The sequence below is a fragment of the Marmota flaviventris genome, chromosome 2, assembly GCF_047511675.1.
Source record: "Marmota flaviventris isolate mMarFla1 chromosome 2, mMarFla1.hap1, whole genome shotgun sequence".
NCBI classification, from domain to species: domain Eukaryota; kingdom Metazoa; phylum Chordata; class Mammalia; order Rodentia; family Sciuridae; genus Marmota; species Marmota flaviventris.
In genome coordinates, this window is record NC_092499.1 from 197,275,759 (window position 1) to 197,297,074 (window position 21,316).

Below are 21,316 nucleotides of genomic sequence, written 5' to 3' on the forward strand. Positions count from 1 at the left end.
CAAGGGCCTGTGCTCAGGGCAACACCCATCTCATTTCACTTAATCAATCCTGCAGGCTGATTCTTGGTTTATAACTTAAAAATAGTTGGTATATAGAAGATGTACCTTCTTTTTTACTTGCTAATAGATTAGAGCGGGGGTCCTGGGAATTGAGCCTAGTCCGCCACTCCTATGGAGGAGCTCTCTCTGGCCAGCCTCTGTACCCTTCACCCCACAGCAGGCACGCCCTGAGGTTTGTGTATTCACTACAGAGAAGCATTTGGCTTCCCTGGGTTGAATCTGGTGCTTAAATCTTTATCCATGAAACCCAAGTTTCCAAACAGGGCAGGGCACATATTCTACAAGCACTCTGTTCCTCCACATCCCCATCAGAAGATTAAATTAGGCCAGGTGTGGTACACTCCTGTGATCTGTAATAACGGCAATTCAGGAGGCTGAGGCAGGAAGATTCTGTTCAAAACCAGCCTTAGCACCTTGGTGAGACCCTGTCTCAAAAAAAAAAAAAAAAAAAAAAGGGACCGGGGACTTAGCTCAGTGGCAAAGCACTCCTAGGTTCAATTTCCAGTACCCGCTCCCCGCCAATCTATTAGTAAGTTAAAAAGAAGGTATATCTTCTATATACTGATTGGTTTTTTTTAATATTTATTTTTCAGTTGTAGGTGGACACAATACCTTTATTTTCATGTGGTGCTGAGGATCGAACCCAGTGCCCATACATGCCAAGCGAGCACTCTACTTCTGAGCCACAACCTCAGCCACAATATACTGATTGTTTTAAAGATAAAAACCAAGAAAAGAAAAACTAGGCAAAATCTTGGTTAGTGGAGACAGACGATTCAACAGGAAAGGAGGGCAGGGCGGCAGGGCCTGAAGAGCTGCGGAGCCACGGACTTGTGGGAAGCCAGGAAGGACAGGCACAGAGCCTGCACTCCTGGACCCCAGGCACCGACACGGACAACTGCTGTGCACTTACTTGGGGTCTGGGGGGCCTTCCCCAAGGGGCTTCATGGACAGCTTGCACAGGGAGCGAAATACCAAGAAGGCGTCCTTCTGCAGGATGTGAGAGAACCTGGCGGCCACGTGGTGCCCTTGCACATCTGCCTCCTAAGGTGGAATCAAGAAAAGAAAGGGAGAATGAAACTGCCGCATAAAAATTTAAACTCCTATATTATTCAAAAGGGAGGTGAAGGGGTGTTAGGGGAGGTTAAAATATGGCAAAATAGGTGCTGGGGGAGTCATCGGAGCAGCTCTAAACCTTGTTTCTTATCCTTCGAAAAGTTGACATGGATGGTTAAAAAGAAGTGATCAAAAGTTTATCAAAAAATCTAAAATATAGTCAATTATATTAGCTTGCGTGAGAAAAGTTTTCTAATAGTGCTGCAAGATAAAAAGAAAAATCATATGGCATTTTAACAAACTATCAAAAAGAGTAAGCTACATTTACAAATTAAAAGTAGACATATAATAAGGATTAGTATCCTTCACATATAAAAGCTCTTCAAATTTCTTTAAGGAAATATGCAAACACTCCTCTCAAATGCAAAGCATTCAAAACCAAAACAAATCAAAACACAAATATGCAAATTTACCAAGAAATGCAAATGACAAATGAACTTAAATAACTTTACTACCAATATCAAGGCAGGATTTTTCTCCTATCAAATCAGTAAAGATGTGCACAAATGTTATAGCTCGGTTTTAATAAAAGAATGAGAAAATGGGTATGGATAAGTAGGGATTTGAGTAGTATCTTCCCAGAAGACTAATTTGGTGGTAAGTATCAAAAGCCTTAGTTCCTATCTCTTGAGCTGGGGATGTGGTCAGTGGTAGAGCATTTGCCGAGCATGCGTGAAGCCCTGGGTTTCATCCTCAATACCACATACACACAAAGAGGTTTCTAATTTTCTTTCATTTATTCTTTTTATTTTATTTAGTTGTAGTTGGACACAACACCTTTATTTTATTTATTCATTTGTAAGTGATGCTGAGGATGGAACCCAGTGCCTCGCATGTGGTAGGCGAGCGCTCTACCGCTGAGCCACAACCCTAGCCCCTCATTTATTCTTTATTTTACTCACTCATTCATTCATTTTTGTGGTGCTAGAGATCATACACAGGGCCTTGCACATGGCAGACAAGTACTCTACCACTGAACTATACCTCCAGCCCCAAAGTTTCCTGTTCTTAACCCAGACATATGCTATAGCAATTTATCCTTAAAAAAGACATATGGATATGCACAAGATTTAATTATAAGGATGTTTATTATGAACTGCTCTATGGTGAAACTTAAATACTCTAACAACCTACTATCCATATAGACTTTACATGGCCATTAAAAAATTTAATGAGATCCACTGCTTCTTGGCCTTTTGGAAAAAACTCAGGTAGACCTCTGTGTACTGATACAGAAAGACGTCCATGATGGAGGGCTGAGAGAACAAAGCAAGTCAAGCTAGTGTATCAGACAGGAGGTCCTGTGTGGGATTTATGTGTGTCCTTGAGGGCATTCATGGGAAATGATACACTCCAAGGGGAAAGATTGGTCCTGGGGGGAGGATGAAAATGTACAGTAAACACAGGCATCCAACTTACTGACTGCATCAAAATTTCATAGTGGGGGATAATGATTAGGAGAAATATCTAAGAAGGTTCCTAGGGGCAGGAAGGGTGCAATTACGAAAACAATTGAGAAACAATGGTGCAAAGAACAGAAAAGCTCATAGCATATCACTTCCTGTTCTGGATGTTTACATACACGATTTTTAAAGGGAAAATGAAGCTATTTAAAAGTAATGGTAATGCGGTAGACACATCTATGGGCCTGAAAGGACCTTCAAAACATACTTTAAGTTTTTAGCAAGTTACCAGGTAGCATTTTGTGGTCAAGGACAAGCCTAGCAAGAAGGAGGCGCTGGGTTTGATTCCAGCATCAAAAAAGGAAACAAAAGCAGATCAAAAAATAGCACAGGGCTGGGCTGTGGCTCAGAGGTACAGTGCTTGCCTAGCACGTGTGAGGCACTGGGCTCGATGCTCAGCACCACATAAAAATGAAATAAAGGTATTGTGTTCACCTGTAACTAAAAAATAAAAAATGTTTTAAAAAAAGCATGTATACTATATCATTCTCTTTAAGCAGGAAAATAAAATGCAAGAGGGAGAAAAGTCTAGAAGGATACTGACTTTCCCAGTCCTTCTAACACAGAGAGGAAAAAACAGAGGGAACTATATTCTTCTCTGTATTTTCTTTTTTTTTCCCTACAACAAATGTGTATTATTTTGAGAAAGAAGAAAAATGGCAGGAGGGCTGGGGTTGTGACTCAGTGGTAGAGTGCTTGCCTAGCATGCACGAGGCACTGGGTTCGATCCTTGGCACCACATAAATGTAAAATAAAGATATTGTGGGCCTGGGCTGTAGCTCAGTGGTTGAGCACTTGCCTCGCATGCGTGAGGCACTGGGTTCGATCCTCAGCACCACATACAAAAAATAAATAAATAAAATAAAGATTAAAAACGAAAATTTAAAAAAAAAGATATTATGTCCACCTAAAACTTAAAAATAAATATTAAAAAAAAAAAAAAAAAGAAAGAAAAATGGCAGGAAATTTAAGGTCTTAAAAGTGTGAGTAAAAAAGTTTAAGAACAATGTCATAAACAACAAACATTAACATATCCCAAGAACTGAACCTGCAAATAAGAAGAGTATCAGACTAATAACTGAGTAGAGCTTGCTTATTTTGTGTGTGTGTGTGTGTGCACACGTGCGTGCATGCATGGCAGGGGTACTGGGGATTGATTAAACCAGGGGGGCTCTACCATTGAGCTACATCCCCAGCCTTTCCTTGTTCTGTTTTGAGACAAAGTCTCACTAGGTTGCTGAGGCTGGCTTTGAACTTGCAAGCCTCCTGCCTCAGCCTCCAGGGTCACTTGGATCACAGGGTGCACCAAGGTGCCCAGCTTCTTGCTTCTTTCACAAAAAAAAAAAAAAAAAGACTGAAAATGGACATGCAAACTGGGCAGGGGAGCGTGTACCTACAGTCCCAGTCCGCAGCAGACAGAGGCAGGAAGATGGCTTGAGCTCAGGGGCAACAGTAGCCCTTTAAAATAACTAATGAACAAACAAACGGACAAAACGGAAACCTCTGAACAGGTTGACAGCCGACGTACCAGGTTATCCGCTGACGACAAGGACTGTCTGTCATCTGCTATGCCATTGGTCTGTGAGTTTTCATCAACTGCAGGGGGGATGGCACATTCCTGGCACTCCAGTTCACCCAGGACCCTGTCGGGGTCTGTCAGACCATGCTTTTCTGCTGCTTCTTAAAAGACAAGTGCAAAAGTCATTGCCAATCAGCAGATACCCCAAGAGGCTGCCTGCACCAGATACACACTCCCTCAGATGCTGCGTTTGTCCTGTGCCTCTCCTGCTAGCTCTGATGGCAGGGCATTGGGCCTGGGAGGTGTGCCAGTCTGTCCTCCACAGCCTCACCGCCAGGGCCACAGCAACGCATGATGCACTGGTTCAGTATCACAACCCACAGGTGGAGGCTCTGAAATTGTGCCCACCCTGCCCACTTCTGAAAAAGACTAGAAAGAGCTAAACATAAAAAGCAAAGATTTTTTAAAAAATATTTCATCAGTCATTGGTGGACCTTTATTGATTTTTATGTGGTGCTGAGAATCAAACCCAGTGCCTCACACATGCCAGACAAGTGCTCCACCACTGAGCCACAACCCCAGCCCCAAAAGCAAAGATTTTTTTTTAAAAGACTATTAATACAGGAATCAGAGAAGAAAGCCTTACAGAGAAAAACACAGGCCTAAACTTCCTGGCAGCCATATGAAATCAGAAAGAATTAAAAAGATTTCATCATTTACTCAAGGAAAGTATATCTGGTGAATAGCAGAACAATGAAACTAAGAGGAATGAATCATTTGGCTTTTTATACATATGAGAAACACTAAAGAACTTAATGAGCAAGTCTTCAGTAACTGTTTTCCAAGCATATATTCATTCAACAAATATTTATCATGTGCCTATTGGGTGACGGGCTGTGGCATGGGTTGGGGAATATAGCAATGAATGAGAACAAATCCTGATTACATGATGACTTCCTGTGCAGACCCAGAAACAAACCTAAGGGTATGAAATAAAACTGTGCTATTTTAAAGATATTTCCACAAGGAGTTAAATGAATATGGAATCTATAAATAGCTTTGTGGCACCCTAACTTAATAAAAGGATAGGGCTTATACAAGTGGATTCCAAATCATGACCAAAGCATGGGGTGTGGCTCTGGGGTACAGCACTTGCTTAGCATGCATGGGGCCCTGGGTTGCATCCCCAGCACTGCTAAATAAATAATTTTTTAAACTAATTTTTAAAACTGAGTCCCAATGCAGATATATGCACATAAATAACCAAAACACAGTACATGAAATAATACTCAGCATCACTACCCGGGGTGTACTCACACCATCGCTACTCTATTTTTTTTTCCTTTCACTTAAAAAAATGCTGATTGCAACCCACTAAAATGTTTTTATTTCTTACCCAACTAGTGGTTTATTGTCATTGCAATCAAGTCAACACATACCAATAAACCTGAGATCTGGGGCAAAAAAAAAAGACAAAAACCTGTCATTCTGAATTATGCACAGGTAACACCACTGAAACCAGACCCGAGACAGAGAATGCTGAAGGGAACCTAACAACATGGCCCACTCGGTACCCACTGACATGTGGGCTGTCCCCTGGACACATCGATGCTATCTGAGAAAATTTAGCAGCAAAGGACAGGGATTGTGGGCTCACAACCCCCAGCCAGAAGAGCCTGGGCACCTGGCTTAGTAGGCACAGGGAGTGCTGCTCTGCGTGTCCAGGGGAGCAGGGACTCTAGCACGATCAGATGGCGTTCTCTGAACCCCGTGCAAGTGTGAGCAGAACCAAGCTACTCCACGGAGACCAAGCCACTCGAGAACCCCATGTGAGAGGTGGGCGGGCGGCAGGCGGCTGGCGTTCCCAGAGCTCCGTGAGTTTTCTGGACAGGGAAGAGCAACCACCACCCTGAAGCACTGGCCCGCAGACCTCCAGGAGGAATTAGGTGCTAGGAAGGGCGGGTGCTCCTTGGTTCTTACCTTTCACAGCAGAGGTAACTACATCTTCTAAGATGTCCTTTACCACCTCCTGGGCTCCATCATCAGTCCCTACACACGCCCAAACACACAAGCACAGGCGAGGGTGTTTCCAGAGAAAAGAAAGGAAGGGAAAAAGGAGATTACAGCAATGTTCCTCTAAAGTCACCAGGCAAAGGGCGCTAGTGAGTTCTGCCGAGGGCCTGATCCCACCATGGCGAGGCACACATCCCCTCCAGTTCCAAAATCCTCAGCAGCATCTGCTCTGCTTCCAAGTTTTGCTTCCCGGAATGCTGAGACCCCTGCCCGTACGCTCTTCCTTCCTGAGTCCCAGCTGTGGGCCCAAGGCCTCCCTACCATCCCCAAACAGAGCCTTCACCTCGGCTCCCAACAGTCTTGGTAAGTCACACACCTTCTGCTGCTGGGCCGTCCACGTACGTAAGCCCAGAATGTAGCATGAGATTTTCAAGACAAGAGTTGAGGATTTGCTAAATTGTAAAAAAATCATTCTGTACAATGTTAACTATTTAAGTGGAAGAAGTTTGGCACCTCTTTTCACCCCCATATTTTTTAATTGGTCCATTGTAGTTGTACATAACGAGTGGGGTCTCTTGTTAAATATTCATACATGCACACAATGTAATATAATGTGGTCAAGAGCTTTTTTTTGAAAATTAGTCTTGGGAAACAGTTTATGAAGCAAACCACTTTGTCTAGACTCTTAGAAGTCCACGTAACTGGGGCAGGGATGTGGCTCAGGGTACAGCGCTGGCCTGCCATGTACGAGGCCCTTGGCTGAAACCCCAGCACCACAAAAAAGAAAAAAGTGAATATTATTGATTTACAAAATATCCCACTGACGAGAAAGGCCACCACCTTAAACAGACAAAACAACCTTTTACAATCGGCCTGGAGGAGGATTTTCAGTCCAGCTACCATTTCAGAGAGTTGTGCTGGTCCACCAGGCCCCGGAGGGCGGTGCCAGGGTCTTCTCTTCAACAGAGCACTCCCCGGCCACCTCAGTGGCCGAGCGCACTGCGGGGGTGCCGATGTCACACGCCTTTCTTAGGGGGCACTAAGAACTGAAAAGAAACCGGGGAACCACCCCCCCACCCCTGGCCACAGCCGCAGCCACACTAAGATTCTTAGTGCTGAACTTCAGTCCCTCTCATGCCACCCCGTGTTCTTGCCACATTCACTCACACCACTTAAGATTTTTTTTGGATGTGAGGGTACAGAGGATTGAACTTAGAGGCATTTGACCACTGAGCCACATCCCCAGACCTATTTTGTATTTTATTTAGAGACAGCAACAGAGTTGCTTAGCTTTTGCTGAGGCTGGCTTTGAACTTGCGATCCTCCTGCCTCAGCCTCCTGAGCTGCTCAGATTACAAGCATGCGCCACTGCGCCCGGCATCAAGCACCACTGAGGTTCATATAACAGCGCTCTTTAAATTAACGCACCTTATGCAAAAAAAATCCACAAAGTAACAGTTTGATGTACTAATCACGTTTTCCAAATGCAGGTTTAAATAAACATGTAACTATTAAAAACTGCTCACCTGTGAACCACCTAAAACCATCTCACCCTACACCATGATTGGTAAACACATGACTAAGTTCCTTTCCAGTTCCAACATCCTCTGATACTATGATTTAATAAAGGCTGTTTTTTAATCTGTATTCTCCTTCTCAAAGCAGCTTCTACATGGCACCTTGCTTCCATGCAGCATCAAAACATCGATTCCTTTTATGAGAGGTGCTAGCAAGTGAGCCGGGGCCATTAAGTGGTGGCTGGTGGGCACACCTGGCTTGCAGACCTCGGGAGGGGCCCTTCTGGATGCTAAGAAGTCCACTGTGTTTAAGTTTTAAGCATGCAATGACAGTGTTTGACAACCAAATCAATTCAAATACTTGAAAGGTGCAGAGAGTACACTTAAAAAACACTGGTTCTGCTGGTTCCCTGGGGAAGTCACCACCTTGCCACTGCTGATTAGGCACCATGTGTTTCACACACTGTGTCCAAGCAAAACAGGACGGTCACCTTGAACAGGTTCGGGTGGGAGACACCCTGGGTGCCATTCCCTCTCTAGCCAGCAGGGGCACCCCCCGCGGCCGGCACTCCAGTTACCTAAGCCCACCCTTCCTAACCAACAGGTCCTCATCTTATTTTGGAAAGAAATGTGACTATATTTCCCAGCCTTCCTTTCAGGAAAGGATGGCCATATGACCAAGTCCTGGCCACTGAGGAGATAGCGTAAGTTCTTGGGAACGATCCTGGCTTCCAAGCAGGCCTCTCTTTAGGAAAGGGGACGATTCGGCTGAAGGAATCCTCTAGTCCTTCCCTCTTCCTTCTCCCTGCCAGAAAGAAATGCAACATGCTGAGCCATAAAGACAGAGGTCACATGCTAAGAACAGGACAAAACCCGAAGGCATCTGAGAGGAGGCCTTCCCGCTCCCTGCTCTGTTCAGCCAGGCAGGGAGCAGGCGGGCGGGCCGGGGTGGCACTCCCACCTCGGTCAACAAGCTGAGGGCCTGTGGCCTGGCCCTGCCCCGAGCATGTGGAGCACATCACTGTCTCCAAACAGACCGTGTCCAATGTCCAAGCACTTAGTAAATGAAAGAATAATGAAGGAAACACGGGGGCAGCGAAGCTGTCCTCTGCCACCTCCACCACACAGCAGTATGGTTCTGTGACAGGAGAACAGCCGCTGACTGAGAGGCCCCCGGGGCCGCTGACTGCCGGTGCAGGTCCATTACAGTGAGGGGACACCCAGTGAGGGGACGCCAACGCGGCCGACTCCTGTGAGGCGACTGTCGGCACCAGTGCAAAGATGTGGGGTGCACTTGGCTACTTTTGTCGAGCGTCAGCCTGAGACTTCTTCCTCTTTTGGCCAACAAAACGTAAAATTCCTACAGCAAAAGATCTCGTATGAGCACGCAAAGGAGCCAGGCTCATTTTATCCTACCGCATCATCTCCCCCACCTTCTCACCTGGTTATCATCTGAAATATTTACTATTTTTCTTTAAACCAACTCATTTTTTAAGCTGAAATGAATTTATGTATTTATTTATTTTGGTATTAGGAATTGAATCTAGGGGCACTTAATCACTGAGCCACATCCCCAGGGTCTCACTAAGTTGCATAGGCACCATTTAGTTGCTGAGGCTGGCTTTGAAATTGTAATCCTCCTGCCTCAGCCTCCCAAGCCTCTGGGATTACAGGTGTACTTCACACCACTAAAAGATAATCATAAACTGGACATGGTGGCATATGACTGTATTCCCACCACTTGGGAAGCTGAGGCAGGAGGATCACTTGAGTCCAGGAATTTGAGATTAGCCTAGGCAACAAAGGGAGACTTCTTCTCAAGGAAAGAGAAGAAAAAAAGAATAAAAGACTTACATAGTCCTAAGTGCCAGGCCCTGCCCTTATTTAATCTCACAAACTTGTAAACATTAGCTGTATCCCCATTTTAAGATGGGAAAACTGAGGCCCAAGGGCCACACAGTTACTAACAAGAGTCATGATCCCACAGAGGCTGCCTGATCAGGGCCTCTGTATTAGCTGAGGGAAGATAAGTCTTCTCTGTTTCTAGTACTTAAGAGTGGGTTGTTTTTCCTCTAAAGAATGAGATGTAATAAGAAAAGGTGAGCTAAGAAATTCAGAAACACACAGGCAAGTCTGCACACTGTCTGTATGGCGCTACTGTCCAATTCTGGGAGTGACAAGTGGAAGAGGAAGTGCTGAGGGACACAGGGTTTCTTCGGGGAGTGATGAAAACGTCCTGAGACTGACTGTGGCCACTGCTGCCCGCCTGAGGCTCGAGCCAGCAGCACTGAGTCGCACACTGTCAAGGGTGAGTCGATGGCGTGTGGATTCCATCCCAAGAAAGCTGCTTTCTAAAGGACGGACAAGAACAGCTGGGGAACCAGGAGGGTGGTGAGGAGGTAATGGCATGGCTACCCTACGGGAGTCCAGATGGCCAGGCCCCCAAGTTCACACAGGCAGGCAGGAGTCTTGAACTCAAAAATCTCATTTTGTGAATTTACAAAGAGCAATCTGACCCACTTCTTGGATGGGCAGTTGAAATGGACAAATCAACTACTGATTTATTAATGTAGGATGTTGAGAGCCACAGCCGAAGGGGCCCCAGCAAACTTCCAGCTGCCAGCAATCCAGCTGCCGGCTGATGATTGGCTCACAGCGGCCCCAGCAACATCTAGCTGATTGGCTCCTCGGCCCCAGCAACATCTAGCTGATTGGCTCCTCTGCGGTGATGCTCATTGGACTGTTTCCCTGCCCTTTCAGACCACGGAGCTGCTCATTGGGGGACTTTTTGGCTCTGCCCACGTGACCCAGCCAATCGGCCTCAAGAGCAGGAGGTTTGTGGGAGGTGGAGAAGAAGCTTGGAGGGGGAGAGAGAGGCTTGAAAAAAGCCGGTGGTGGCAGTTGAGGCTCTGAGGATTTTTCCTGAGGAGCTGTTTTGTTTGGTGTGTGGTTCTAAAAATAAAGTTAGTTTCTTTTGACAAGTGGCTCCTGATTGTGCCCAGCCAGACTGCGGCAGTAGGATAAAAAATTAACTGCTAAAGGGGAAACTGCTCAGGTCTATTGGTGTCTTCACTCCACCTACGCAAGGTACCCGGGGGAGCAAACGACCCCGGGAAGGCCCTGGGAAGGTCCTGGTTCATCAACAGGAGAGTGTGGCGAATGCTGGGTCCGCAAGCACAGGGCCTGGCAGTGAGTGGCCGGGGGGACTGGCTGCAGGAGGGCTGTATGTGACTGTCTCTATCAGAGAGGCACTCGAGTTGACCCCTGGACACCAGCTCCCCGGGGCAACACCCCCACCATCTGCCATGGCTGTCCTTCCTCCTCGGCTTCTTGGGCTGCTCAACTCGTCTCCAAAGGACTTGTTTTTCCTTTACAGCCAAATCCTGAGAACTGGAAGCGCTTCTAAAAAACACTGTGCACCTCTGTTCTGACCACTCTTCACAGGTTTGTGGTCTGACTCTCGAGCCCCTGGGAAAAGCCCTCAAGTATGCCAACAAATGTCCAGCAATGACAAATTTAGAACCATCAACTTACACTTACAGTAGTTTCAATAATAAGCTTTATGTTACAGATGTTTACCACAATAAAAACTGATTGACATAAAAAACCCACAGCATCTATTAATCTACAAATCATTATCTTTGCTAGAACTTCAAGTTGCCCTATTCAGAACCTGAAACTTAATTCTAGAATTCACATTTTTTCGCCATTATTAAAAGCTACGTACAGAGTGTGCACCAGGCCTGCCCAGGTGTGGGTGATGCAGTGCTGAACACGGCATCCTACAAGTGACCACAGCACTTCAGTAAGGGACGAGGCGACAGAGAGGACAGGGAGCCGCAGGGGTGATGAGGAAGCCTCCTGCAGTCTGAACCAAGAGGCCTGAAGGAACGAAGGGGAGGGACTGAGGAGGGGACATTAAGCAAAAGGTACTGGCAGAAGTGTAGAACCTTCTGGAACCAGAAAAGCACCTAGGCACTGGGCAGCAAAGAGGATGTAAGAAGGGGACAGAGAAGCGAGGGCCAATCACACGGAACTTGGCACACGGTGGGGCAGGCAGGCGTGGGCCTCACTCTGAAGGGGATGCAATGAGGGGCGCTGAGTGGGGGGGGGGGCTGTGATCTAATTCATGCTTTTGAGATCACTTTGGCTGCTGTAAAATGAGCCAGAGAGGAAGCACTTTCACACAGCACAGAACTGCTCTTCTATCTGCACGGCTGTGCTTACCACAGTGTATTTAAGTATTAATATTTGCAGATTAACCACAGTTCGATAAGGGTTACAGTAAACCCTGGTCCTCACCCTGACAGTTATCAAGGCAAAAACAGTGACCTGGCTGGGGTTCCTCAGTGCCTCCCTTAGGATATATGGGAGCAAGAGTGAGTGCTCAGCACACACAGCTCCTGTAGCAACTTCTCTTCTGTCCTTCCTTGAGTAAACGGATACAGAACAACATGCCAGCAGACACATATTCTATTCCAGCACATTCCAAGTACTGGAATAGAAAACTTTCAGAAAGGAACAAAAGCTGCTCAAATATACACACTCTAGCCGGGAGCAGTGGCGCACACCTGTAATCTCAGAGGCTCAGGAGGCTGATGGCAGGAAGATCGCAAGTTCAAAGCCAGCCTCAGCAAATTAACAAGGCCCTAAGCAACTCAGTGAGACGCTGTCTCTAAATAAAATACAAAATAGGGCTGGGGATGTGGCTCAGTGGTCAAGCGCCCCTGAGTTCAATCCCTGGTATCCCCCTCCAAAATATGCACACTCTAGAGGGGAAGACCCTACCAGCAGACATCATTACTAGTTGTGTGACCCAAGAAGGAAAAAGAGGTCAGTCGCAGAGAAGGTCAGACACTGTGGACAACAACCAGCCTGAGTGAAGAACTATTTGACAAAGCACTAGGTAAACACTAAGAAAAAATAAGACCTTTAGGTCTGGTTCCTACAAACCCAGGATGAAGACACAAACATTCAAAAGCAATCTCAGGACAACTAAATCCAAGATTTCAGGCTTACTATTTCATTTACTTTAAGACTATAACTAGGTGCAGGATAATCTTGTGTTTAAAAAGCAACAAAACCAAGCGATGCATCTGGTGAACAGAGGAAGGAAAAACGCAACCTGCCTCTGCCGTCCACTCTCGCCGCCTGCCTGCAGGCCCACCCACCCTCCCAGGGCTCCTGCTGCTCCACACAGGTCCGAGTGGCTCAGAGCCACCAGGCTCTGGGCAAGGAAGTGAGGCAGGGTAGGTGAGGCCCCCCCCTCAGGGCGGATCACCTGACGAGCCCCAGTGGGAACAGTGCCCCAAGCTGAGCCCACTGTACTGAGGCTGGCGTAAAGATGCAGCCAGACACATTCCAGGAACCACTTAGGACTGACGCACAGCTCCAAGGGGCAGTAGCATGGAACCTCACGCCTGCGCTCCTGAGAGCAAAGACGGGAAGGCCCAGAAACAGACGAGCTGCCGCAGGGGCTTCCTCTCCGTTAGCAGAACCTCCTTTACTTGTCCCCAGCCACTGGATGATGCCTCTCGCCGTGTGGCTCAGCCATACCTGAGAGTGATGGGCCTCTTTCTCTGGGTGCGTCTCCGTTCTCTCTGCCAGGCCCACCTCTGGCCTGCTCGCCGTTGGGCAGGTCTGTTTTCTCAGGAGTTGTTGGTTTGCTTTGTGCCTGGGTCTGCTTTAAACGGCTGAACTTTGGGGATACTGCTGCAGCTTGAATCACGGGGGACTGGGGTTTTGACTGAATTGGTTTTTCCAATTCTCTGGCTTCCTGCAACTAGAAGATAACAGAAAAGAAATCAACCTGTATGGTCAGAGCATATTGGCAAGAAACAATTATATTAGCCTATGGCTTAAACAGTTTCCAACCAGCAGGATTATGTATTTACTTATTTGGTACCAGGGATTGATCCCAGAGGCACTCAACCACTGAGCCACACCCCCAGCCCTTTTTTATATTTTTATTTATAGACAGGACCTCGCTAAGTTGCTGAGGCTGACTTTGAACTCACAATCCTCCTGCCTCAGCCTTCCAAGGATTACAGGTGTATGCCACCATACCTGGCCAGGATAAAATTTTAAAGGAAATAAATTCAAAGCCAACTCTGAATGTGACAAACTCAAAGCAAATTCTGAATTCAAACTTCAAGACTCGCACTAGAGTCTCTCTGATTTTAAAATGAGAACAAAAATGCAGTACAGAGAATTTGTGGGAAGAAGGGATGAACTTTCAAGTGCTAGTGACCTTCAGGGCCCTGAGGTTCACATGAAGAGCTCACACATGACAATGCCCTGCTCTAGCGGTTGGCAGTGCCACTCACCACTTGGTTTTCCATGCGGGTGAAGATGACATTCAGCATCTGGGTGAGCGTGGCCTTGGCAGTGGTTTGATTGATGAGATTTTTGCTGGCCAAATAGATGTTGTAACATGTCCTCACTGTCTGCAGGATGGTGCCCTCATGGATTTCAATGTGTGGGGAAGTCACCGCAGTCAAAAGAGCCTGAAATGTAGACCCCAACCATCAACTTCATGAATACCCACCTCCCTGTGCCTTCCCCAACCCCCAGCCAGACTTTTCTAGAACAGCTGGCTTTGGTTTTTCTTTTTTAATATTTTTATTAGTTGCTCAAAACATTACATTGATCTTGAAATATCATACATTTGATTTAACTGGGGTACATAATCCTATTTTTCCACGTGTACAGATTGCAGGATCACATTGGTTATACAGCCATGTTTATACATAGGGCCAATAGTGTCTATTGTATTCTAGTACCCTTCCTATCCCCCCCTCCCCTCCCATCACCTCTTTCTACCCAGTTGACTGAACAACTGGAAAACCTAAAGATTACATTTCTCTCTCTTTTTTTTCTTCCCCCTCACACCATCTTATATGCAATTTTGCATAATAATGAGGGTCTCCTACCGTGCAATTCCCCTTCTCTCTCCCATTCCCACGCACCTCTCATCCCTATTTAATGGTAATTTTCTTCTCATGCTCTTCCTCCCTGCTCTGTTTTGAGTCACCCCCCTTATATCAAAGAAGACATTCTGCATTTGTTTTTTAGGGATTGGCTAGCTTCACTTAGCATAATCTGCTCTAATGTCATCCATTTCCCTGCAAATGCCATGATTTTGTCATTTTTTAGTGCTGAATAATATTCCATTGTGTATAAATGCCACATTTTTTTATCCATTCATCTATTGAAGGGCATCTGGGTTGGTTCCACAGTCTAGCTATTGTGAATTGTGCTGCTATGAACATTGATGTAGCTGTGTCCCTGTTGTATACTCTTTTAAGGTCTTTTGGGTATAGTCCAAGAAGGGGAATAGCTGGGTCAAATGGTGGTTCCATTCCCAGCTTTCTAAGGAATCTCCATACTGCTTTCCAAATTGGCTGAGCCAATTTGCAGTCCCACCAGCAATGTACAAGTGTACCCTTTTCCCCACATCCTCGCCAGCACTTGTTGTTGTTTGACTTCATAATGGCTGCCATTTTTACTGGAGTGAGATGGTATCTTAGAGTGGTTTTAATTTGCATTTCTCTGATTGCTAGAGTGGTGAGCATTTTGTCGTGTATTTGTTGATTGATTGTATATCCTCCTCTGAGAAGTGTCTGTTCAGACAGAATTTTTTTAATATTTATTTTTTAGTTTTCGGCGGACACAACATCTTTGTATGTGGTGCTGAGGATCGAACCTGGGCCGCACGCATGCCAGGCAAGCGCACTACCACTTGAGCCACATCCCCAGCCCTATTGTTTAATTTTTTGAGTTCTTTGTATACTCTGGAGATTAGGGCTCTATCTGAAGTGTGAGGGGTAAATATTTGTTCCCAGGATGTAGGCTCCCTATTTACCTCTCTTATTGTTTCTCTTGCTGAGAAAAAACTTTTTAGTTTGAATACGTCCCATTTGTTGATTCTTGATTTTAACTCTTGTGCTATGGGTGTCCTTTTAAGGAATTTGGAGCTCGACCCCACAAGATGGAGATAGGGTCAACTTTTTCTTCTATTAGATGCAGAGTTTCTGGTTTGATTCCTAGCTCCTTGATCCATTTTGAGTTAACTTTTGTGCATGGTGAGAGAAAGGGATTCAATTTCATTTTGTTGCATATGGATTTCCAGTTCTCCCAGCACCATTTGTTGAAGATGCTCTCCTTTCTCCATTGCATGCTTTTGGCACCTTTGTCTAATATAAGGTAGTTGTAATTTTGTGGATTGGTCTCTGTGTCATCTATTCTGTACCACTGGTCTACCCACCTGTTTTGGTACCAGTACCATGCTGTTGGCTTTGGTTTTTCTTATTTGCTTGGCTTGTTTTGTTTTTTAGTTCTAAGATGGCTCTGCAAACTAATGGATGATTATTGCCAAGAGCCAACTTTCTATTATTGTGAAGAGTTTAAAAGCAATTACTAACTCCATAAAATCCAAATTTTCTGAAGTAGGCTTCTACTGGTTTACTTTCTAAAAAGCCAAACTTCTGAATGTTAATGTTGATTGAACAACTGGAAAACTCAGAGTAAAGATTACAGACACTTGATCTCACCCACACCAATCCCAAATCATACGTCTCAGTAGGCAGCTGGTCTCCCCGTTCCCGATGGGTTTCAAGAGGACTTTAAGAAAGTTGTGGCTGACACAGATACTTGTCACAAAGCCACAGCATCCGGGACCTAAGCCCTGGAAGGCTGGCCACACCCATCCTGTGCCCGTTTCCTGAGAAGCAGTTGGCACCATCCCATGCCAAGCCACTCCTGGCAGCAGACACAGAACAGAGAAGCAGAACGGGGAACCAGGGGAAGACCAGTGGGTGACATGAGTCTTGATGAATATCTGCTGACAAGTGGCAGTCTGGGAACTCAGAATTTCATGGGGAAAGACTAGAAAAAAAAAAAACCCATTTAATTCACAAGCAATTTACAGTTATATCAGCAGAATGTTTACTTTGGAAACACACCTGGTTCTACTCTCCTTGTCTCAGTCCATGCTAAGAAATGCTGACACTTGACAAAAGATCTAAGTGATGTTTAAATTTTTCTGTTCCAGCTCAGCACCACCTGAGACAACTAACACATGGTAAATTAGGAATCCAAATTCCCAAAGGGGACTAACTCTGTAATTGAAAATCCAGACAGGGTAACAGGAAATACCTTAATTATTTGTAACTGAACCCCTTCATCCGTCTGAGGGCCCTGAAAACAATTGCAAATGGTTTCCACAATCCTGTCAATCAGCCGTTTCCCAGGGGCTCCACTGTCGGGGGCATTGCCAGTGATGTGCCCGTAGGCGATGAGTTTCTAAACACAGAAAGAACAGAGATTAGACGGTTCTGCCTGGCCAGGACTGAGGCTGCCCACGACAGCAAAAGAAAGGCAGTGAGCATGGCCCGTCCTGCTGGTTCCTACAGACGCCTCTGTCCGAGCAGGCAGGCAAGACCACTGACATGCGGCCTTCATCCCATGTCTGGACAGCAGATCCAGGGACAGTGACACACTTTCAATGCCAGCAGCAAGGCCAGAATACTCCTCGGCACACAATCATCTGTGCAAAATACTGAGGGATTAAAAAGCACACTTCCAAAGGCAGTGGATTAGAGCGACCTGGAGCTCAGGTCAGAAGGTGGCAGAGGAACGTGGGAGTAATGATAATAAGTCTGAGGTTTAAAAAAAAAAGCCTAGGGCTGGGGCTGGGGCTTATTGGTAGAGCGCCCACCTCACATGTGTGAGGTACTGGGTTCGATCCTCAGCACCACATAAAAACAAGTAAATAAAATAAAGGCATTGATTGTGTCCAACTACACCTGAAAAAAATGTTTGAAAAAAAAGTCTATTACACTGTGGTGATGACTGCACACCTCTGTAGATACACTAAAAGTCACTGACTTGTACACCTTAAATGGGTTAATCCTATGCTAATTGTATCTCAATAAAGCTGTTAAACATATTATGTATTTTTTAATTTAAATGTTAAGATATCTAAGAAACTAAGGATGACATGTTTTGCTTAAAGAAAGAACTAGTAGCTGAGGCCGGGATAAGACTAAGGCTCTTCTTTTCATTTTCTGGGACTATTGGATCATGTCAGTATACTCTCTATTCCAAAAACTAAAGTAAGAACAGTGGCAATATTCTGTACCCACATTATCAAACAAGATGTGTCACTCACATGGCTGGAGAGACCACCTCACCCACAGCCTGGATTTCCGCCTGGAGAACCTGAGGGCTGAGGGAACCTCAGAGGTCAGGGTGATTTACAAGCCCAGGTGAAATTCAGGATCACCTGAGGGAGCTCATTAAAAACAGACTCCTGGACCCCAGCCCAGACGTAACGAACTAGAAATTCTGGGGTAAAGTCCAGGATCTTCCAACTACAAAGGTTATTCTGATGGCTGGCCATATAAAGGACAGGGGACTTCTCAAGTGCTTGATGCTTCCAGCGAGGTCCTAAAAATGCTGCTCTGTTCTTTATCCTTCCAGGCTGTCGCTGGCCACACTTCTGCCTCTGCCTGCACAAAGTAGACCCAAGCTACTGAGGCCATCTACAGGGCCACCACTGCCACGGAAGGAAAATGGGCCACCCTGCAGAGGCCTGACGTCACTTCTCAATGGCTTTTCCCTACCACCAACTACAAAGCACCGCCATTCAATAAGCAGAAACCCAAACTCAGAGTGGTCGAGTCGAAACACAGCAGCGCTGTACTGCGTGATCAAGGAGCAGTCTGCACACTCTGCCGCTCAGGAACAACCCTGGGCCCATCTGGGGGTGCGGAGCCGTCGTCCCCACCTCACTGCTCACCTGCAGGCTTCCTAAGACGCACGGCTGGCTGCTTGGGAGTCGAGTACTGTCTCTTTTGTTTTGGTGCTGGGGACTGAAGCCAGGGCCTTGTGCAGGCAGAAGCAAGCACTCTACCAACTGAGTCCGTGAGTTCTGTCTCTGAGGCTGCGTGCTCTTCCTCCTAACAAGTTTGTTGTGAGCACTGTGATTTAAGGATGAGGTACAGACTCCTGAGAAGTGAATGTTGAACAGCAGGTTCCCAGGGGCTGAGGATGTATGTGGGTCATGGTAGTCTGCAAGCTTAGGAAGCACCAGGCCCTGGGTTCCATCCTAAGCACCAAAAATAGAAAAGAAAAGTAGATTCCCGCCAGGTGCAGTGGCGCACACCTGTAATCCCAGCTACTCAGGAGGCTGAGGCAGGAGGATCACGAGTTCAAAGCCAGCTTCAGCAAAAGCGATGTGCTAAGCAACTCAGTGAGACCTGTCTCTAAATAAAATGCAAAATAAGGCTGGGGATGTGGCTCAGTGGTCGAGTGCCCCTGAGTTTAATCCTGGTACAACCTCCCCACCCCCCGCAAAAAAAAAAAAAGTAGTTCCATATAACCAAATACAGATGCTGCAAAGTAAAAATGGAGATGTAGTACTGGATACTTAATTAAAGTACAAAAAAAGGACTAGACAGGTTCGCCCCGCTCAGATTCCTCAAAGGGCAATACCTTCCAACCTGAAAAGGGTTTTCAGTATGATTTTACCCCTTGCCTGTACAGGGAGACAGGACCACAAGAAAGCAGAGAGCCTGCATTCTGGGAGTCTTTCTGGCTCTGCCATCTAATCCTTTTCTGTGCCAGACACTGTCCCAGGCACTGGCGATACAACAGCAAGTAATATAGATGTGACTCCGTTTCTCATAGTTTATATTCTTGGCAGGGTGTGACGGGGAGGCTCACACCAAATCCTGAACTGACTGGGACTTGCAGGGCTCTGGGTGATTTGCAGACATACGGTGGATGTTCTTGCCTTAGTCTTTGCATCTTTGCTGATACAATGGGTATCAGCAAGTGTCAGTTTGGTACAGTGGGGCCACTGAGGCTCATGTGCAAGGGGTTCACAGAGGCAGGTGCTGGCATGGAGGGAACACTGCGGAATGTAAAACGCAAGCTCTAGCAAAATTTGTAAAGGTGATAATATTTACAGAAAAAGGAAAAAAAGATGAAAGAAAATCACACTTCTACGTAAGCAACTGGTTTTAAGGCTGGTGGCCCGAAGAACTTCAGCCTTATCTGTAAAGTTCTAAAAACTTTTAGAGATCGATGTTACATTCAACCAATATAACTAAAAATTCATTTTAAGTGGGTATTTAAAAATCCAAAGTATTCTAGCAATAAGAGCTAAAAGCTAACCTTTGTGGAATGAATAGGACAGCTCAAACCAAGGGTCCCTACAACCATCACTGGTGTAGGAAAAAAACATTATTTGTAACTGATATTTATCTTGTCCTTTTAAAAGTTCTGTTTTTGTATGTTTAATAACGTATAAACAGTAATATACGTACATAATTTTAAATTGAAGAAACATATAACCAGAAAAACATCAGCTTAGGCAGGACTGGCCACAACCCTTCTTACCTAGCCCTGGTCATGGGGAATGTGTAGCAGATGAGGTGCTGAAGGAAAGGAACAGGTACTTCTTAGGGCTTGACAGAAGCCAGCAGTGGGGGAAGTCCCCAGGCTTCTCCCAGTGGGAAAGAGGACATGACTACCCATGCGCTTAGCAAACCAGGTCCCAAAGCACCATGCCCTCAGCACTTCTCCACACTAAACAAATGACCAGACACAGCACAGATGTGTCTGCAACTGATGTCAACTCTGCCAAAACCAGTCTTCAGCCATTGACGCCAGCCTTCCATTTCTAAGACAGAGGTTTCTTCCCGTACGCTGGGAAATTCCAGTCCAACAGGCTGAGCAAGACAGCTGCCAAGGGGAAGTGCACTTTTCATTCAGAGTCCAGAGTGCACCTAGTCACCTTCTAGTACCATAAAAGGATGACACATTTTGCATCTTATATACCAAAGAAATCCCAGTATGCCCATTAAATTCCAGAGAACTGCATTTTACATACAGAGAGAACCATATACCATCACCCTCAAGACCAGCAGTGGCGGAAGGCAGGCAGGACATCAGCATGTCCATTTGAAATCACCACACACACACACACACCAAGCTCCAAAACCAAACAATTCCTGTTATTACAAAGGCCAGAACCAAAGGGTGATAGTTAATAGCAAGGGTCAGCAGTTTTTTCTGTAAAGGACTTCATTCTAGGGCTGGGGGGGTAGCCCAGTGGTAGAGCACTTGCCTAGCATGGGCAAGCCCTGCGCTCCGCTGCCAGTACCATACACTCCTGCCCATGCACAAAAAGACCACATGCTAACTGTTGGACTGCGGGTCACGAGGTCCCTTCAACCATTCACCTGGGCTCCAGTAGTGGGGAGCAACAACAGGTAACGCATGAATGAATGAACACAGCTGTTGCTATGGACTGAACGTAGGCCCCATCCCCATCCACAGGATGAAGTCCTAATCCCAAGGGGATGGTGTTAGGCCTTTGGGAGATAATTAGATAAGTCACTAGGGTAAGGTCCTCTTGATGGGATCAGTGTTCCCTAAGAAGAGACCAGAGAGCTAGCATGCATGCACACTCTCTAGAACACGAGGAAACACTGGGAGTCCTCAAAAAGAACCAAAATCAGTTAAGACCTTGATCTTGGACCACTCAGCCTCTACAACTCTGAAAATTAAATGTCTGATGTTTAAGTCACTCAGTCTATGGTATTATGTTACAGCACCCA

General features: G+C 45.9%; 1 protein-coding gene across 2 annotated transcripts in view; it reads right to left on the reverse strand.

Annotated features, from left to right (window-relative positions):
- Arfgef2 (ARF guanine nucleotide exchange factor 2) overlaps nt 1–21,316 on the reverse strand; it is an 89,484-nt gene that overhangs the window by 51,580 nt on the left and 16,588 nt on the right. Inside the window, exons 4-9 of one of the 2 annotated variants that reach the window (XM_071609006.1) lie at nt 16,845–16,991; nt 14,015–14,194; nt 13,245–13,470; nt 6,139–6,207; nt 4,168–4,316; nt 974–1,104 (exon numbers count right to left, since the gene is read on the reverse strand). In XM_071609006.1, coding sequence (XP_071465107.1) covers nt 974–1,104; nt 4,168–4,316; nt 6,139–6,207; nt 13,245–13,470; nt 14,015–14,194; nt 16,845–16,991 — 902 coding nt within the window. Of the gene's footprint in view, nt 1–973; nt 1,105–4,167; nt 4,320–6,138; nt 6,208–13,244; nt 13,471–14,014; nt 14,195–16,844; nt 16,992–21,316 lie in introns of both variants that reach the window. The other variant, XM_027946399.2, reaches the window with a different exon arrangement.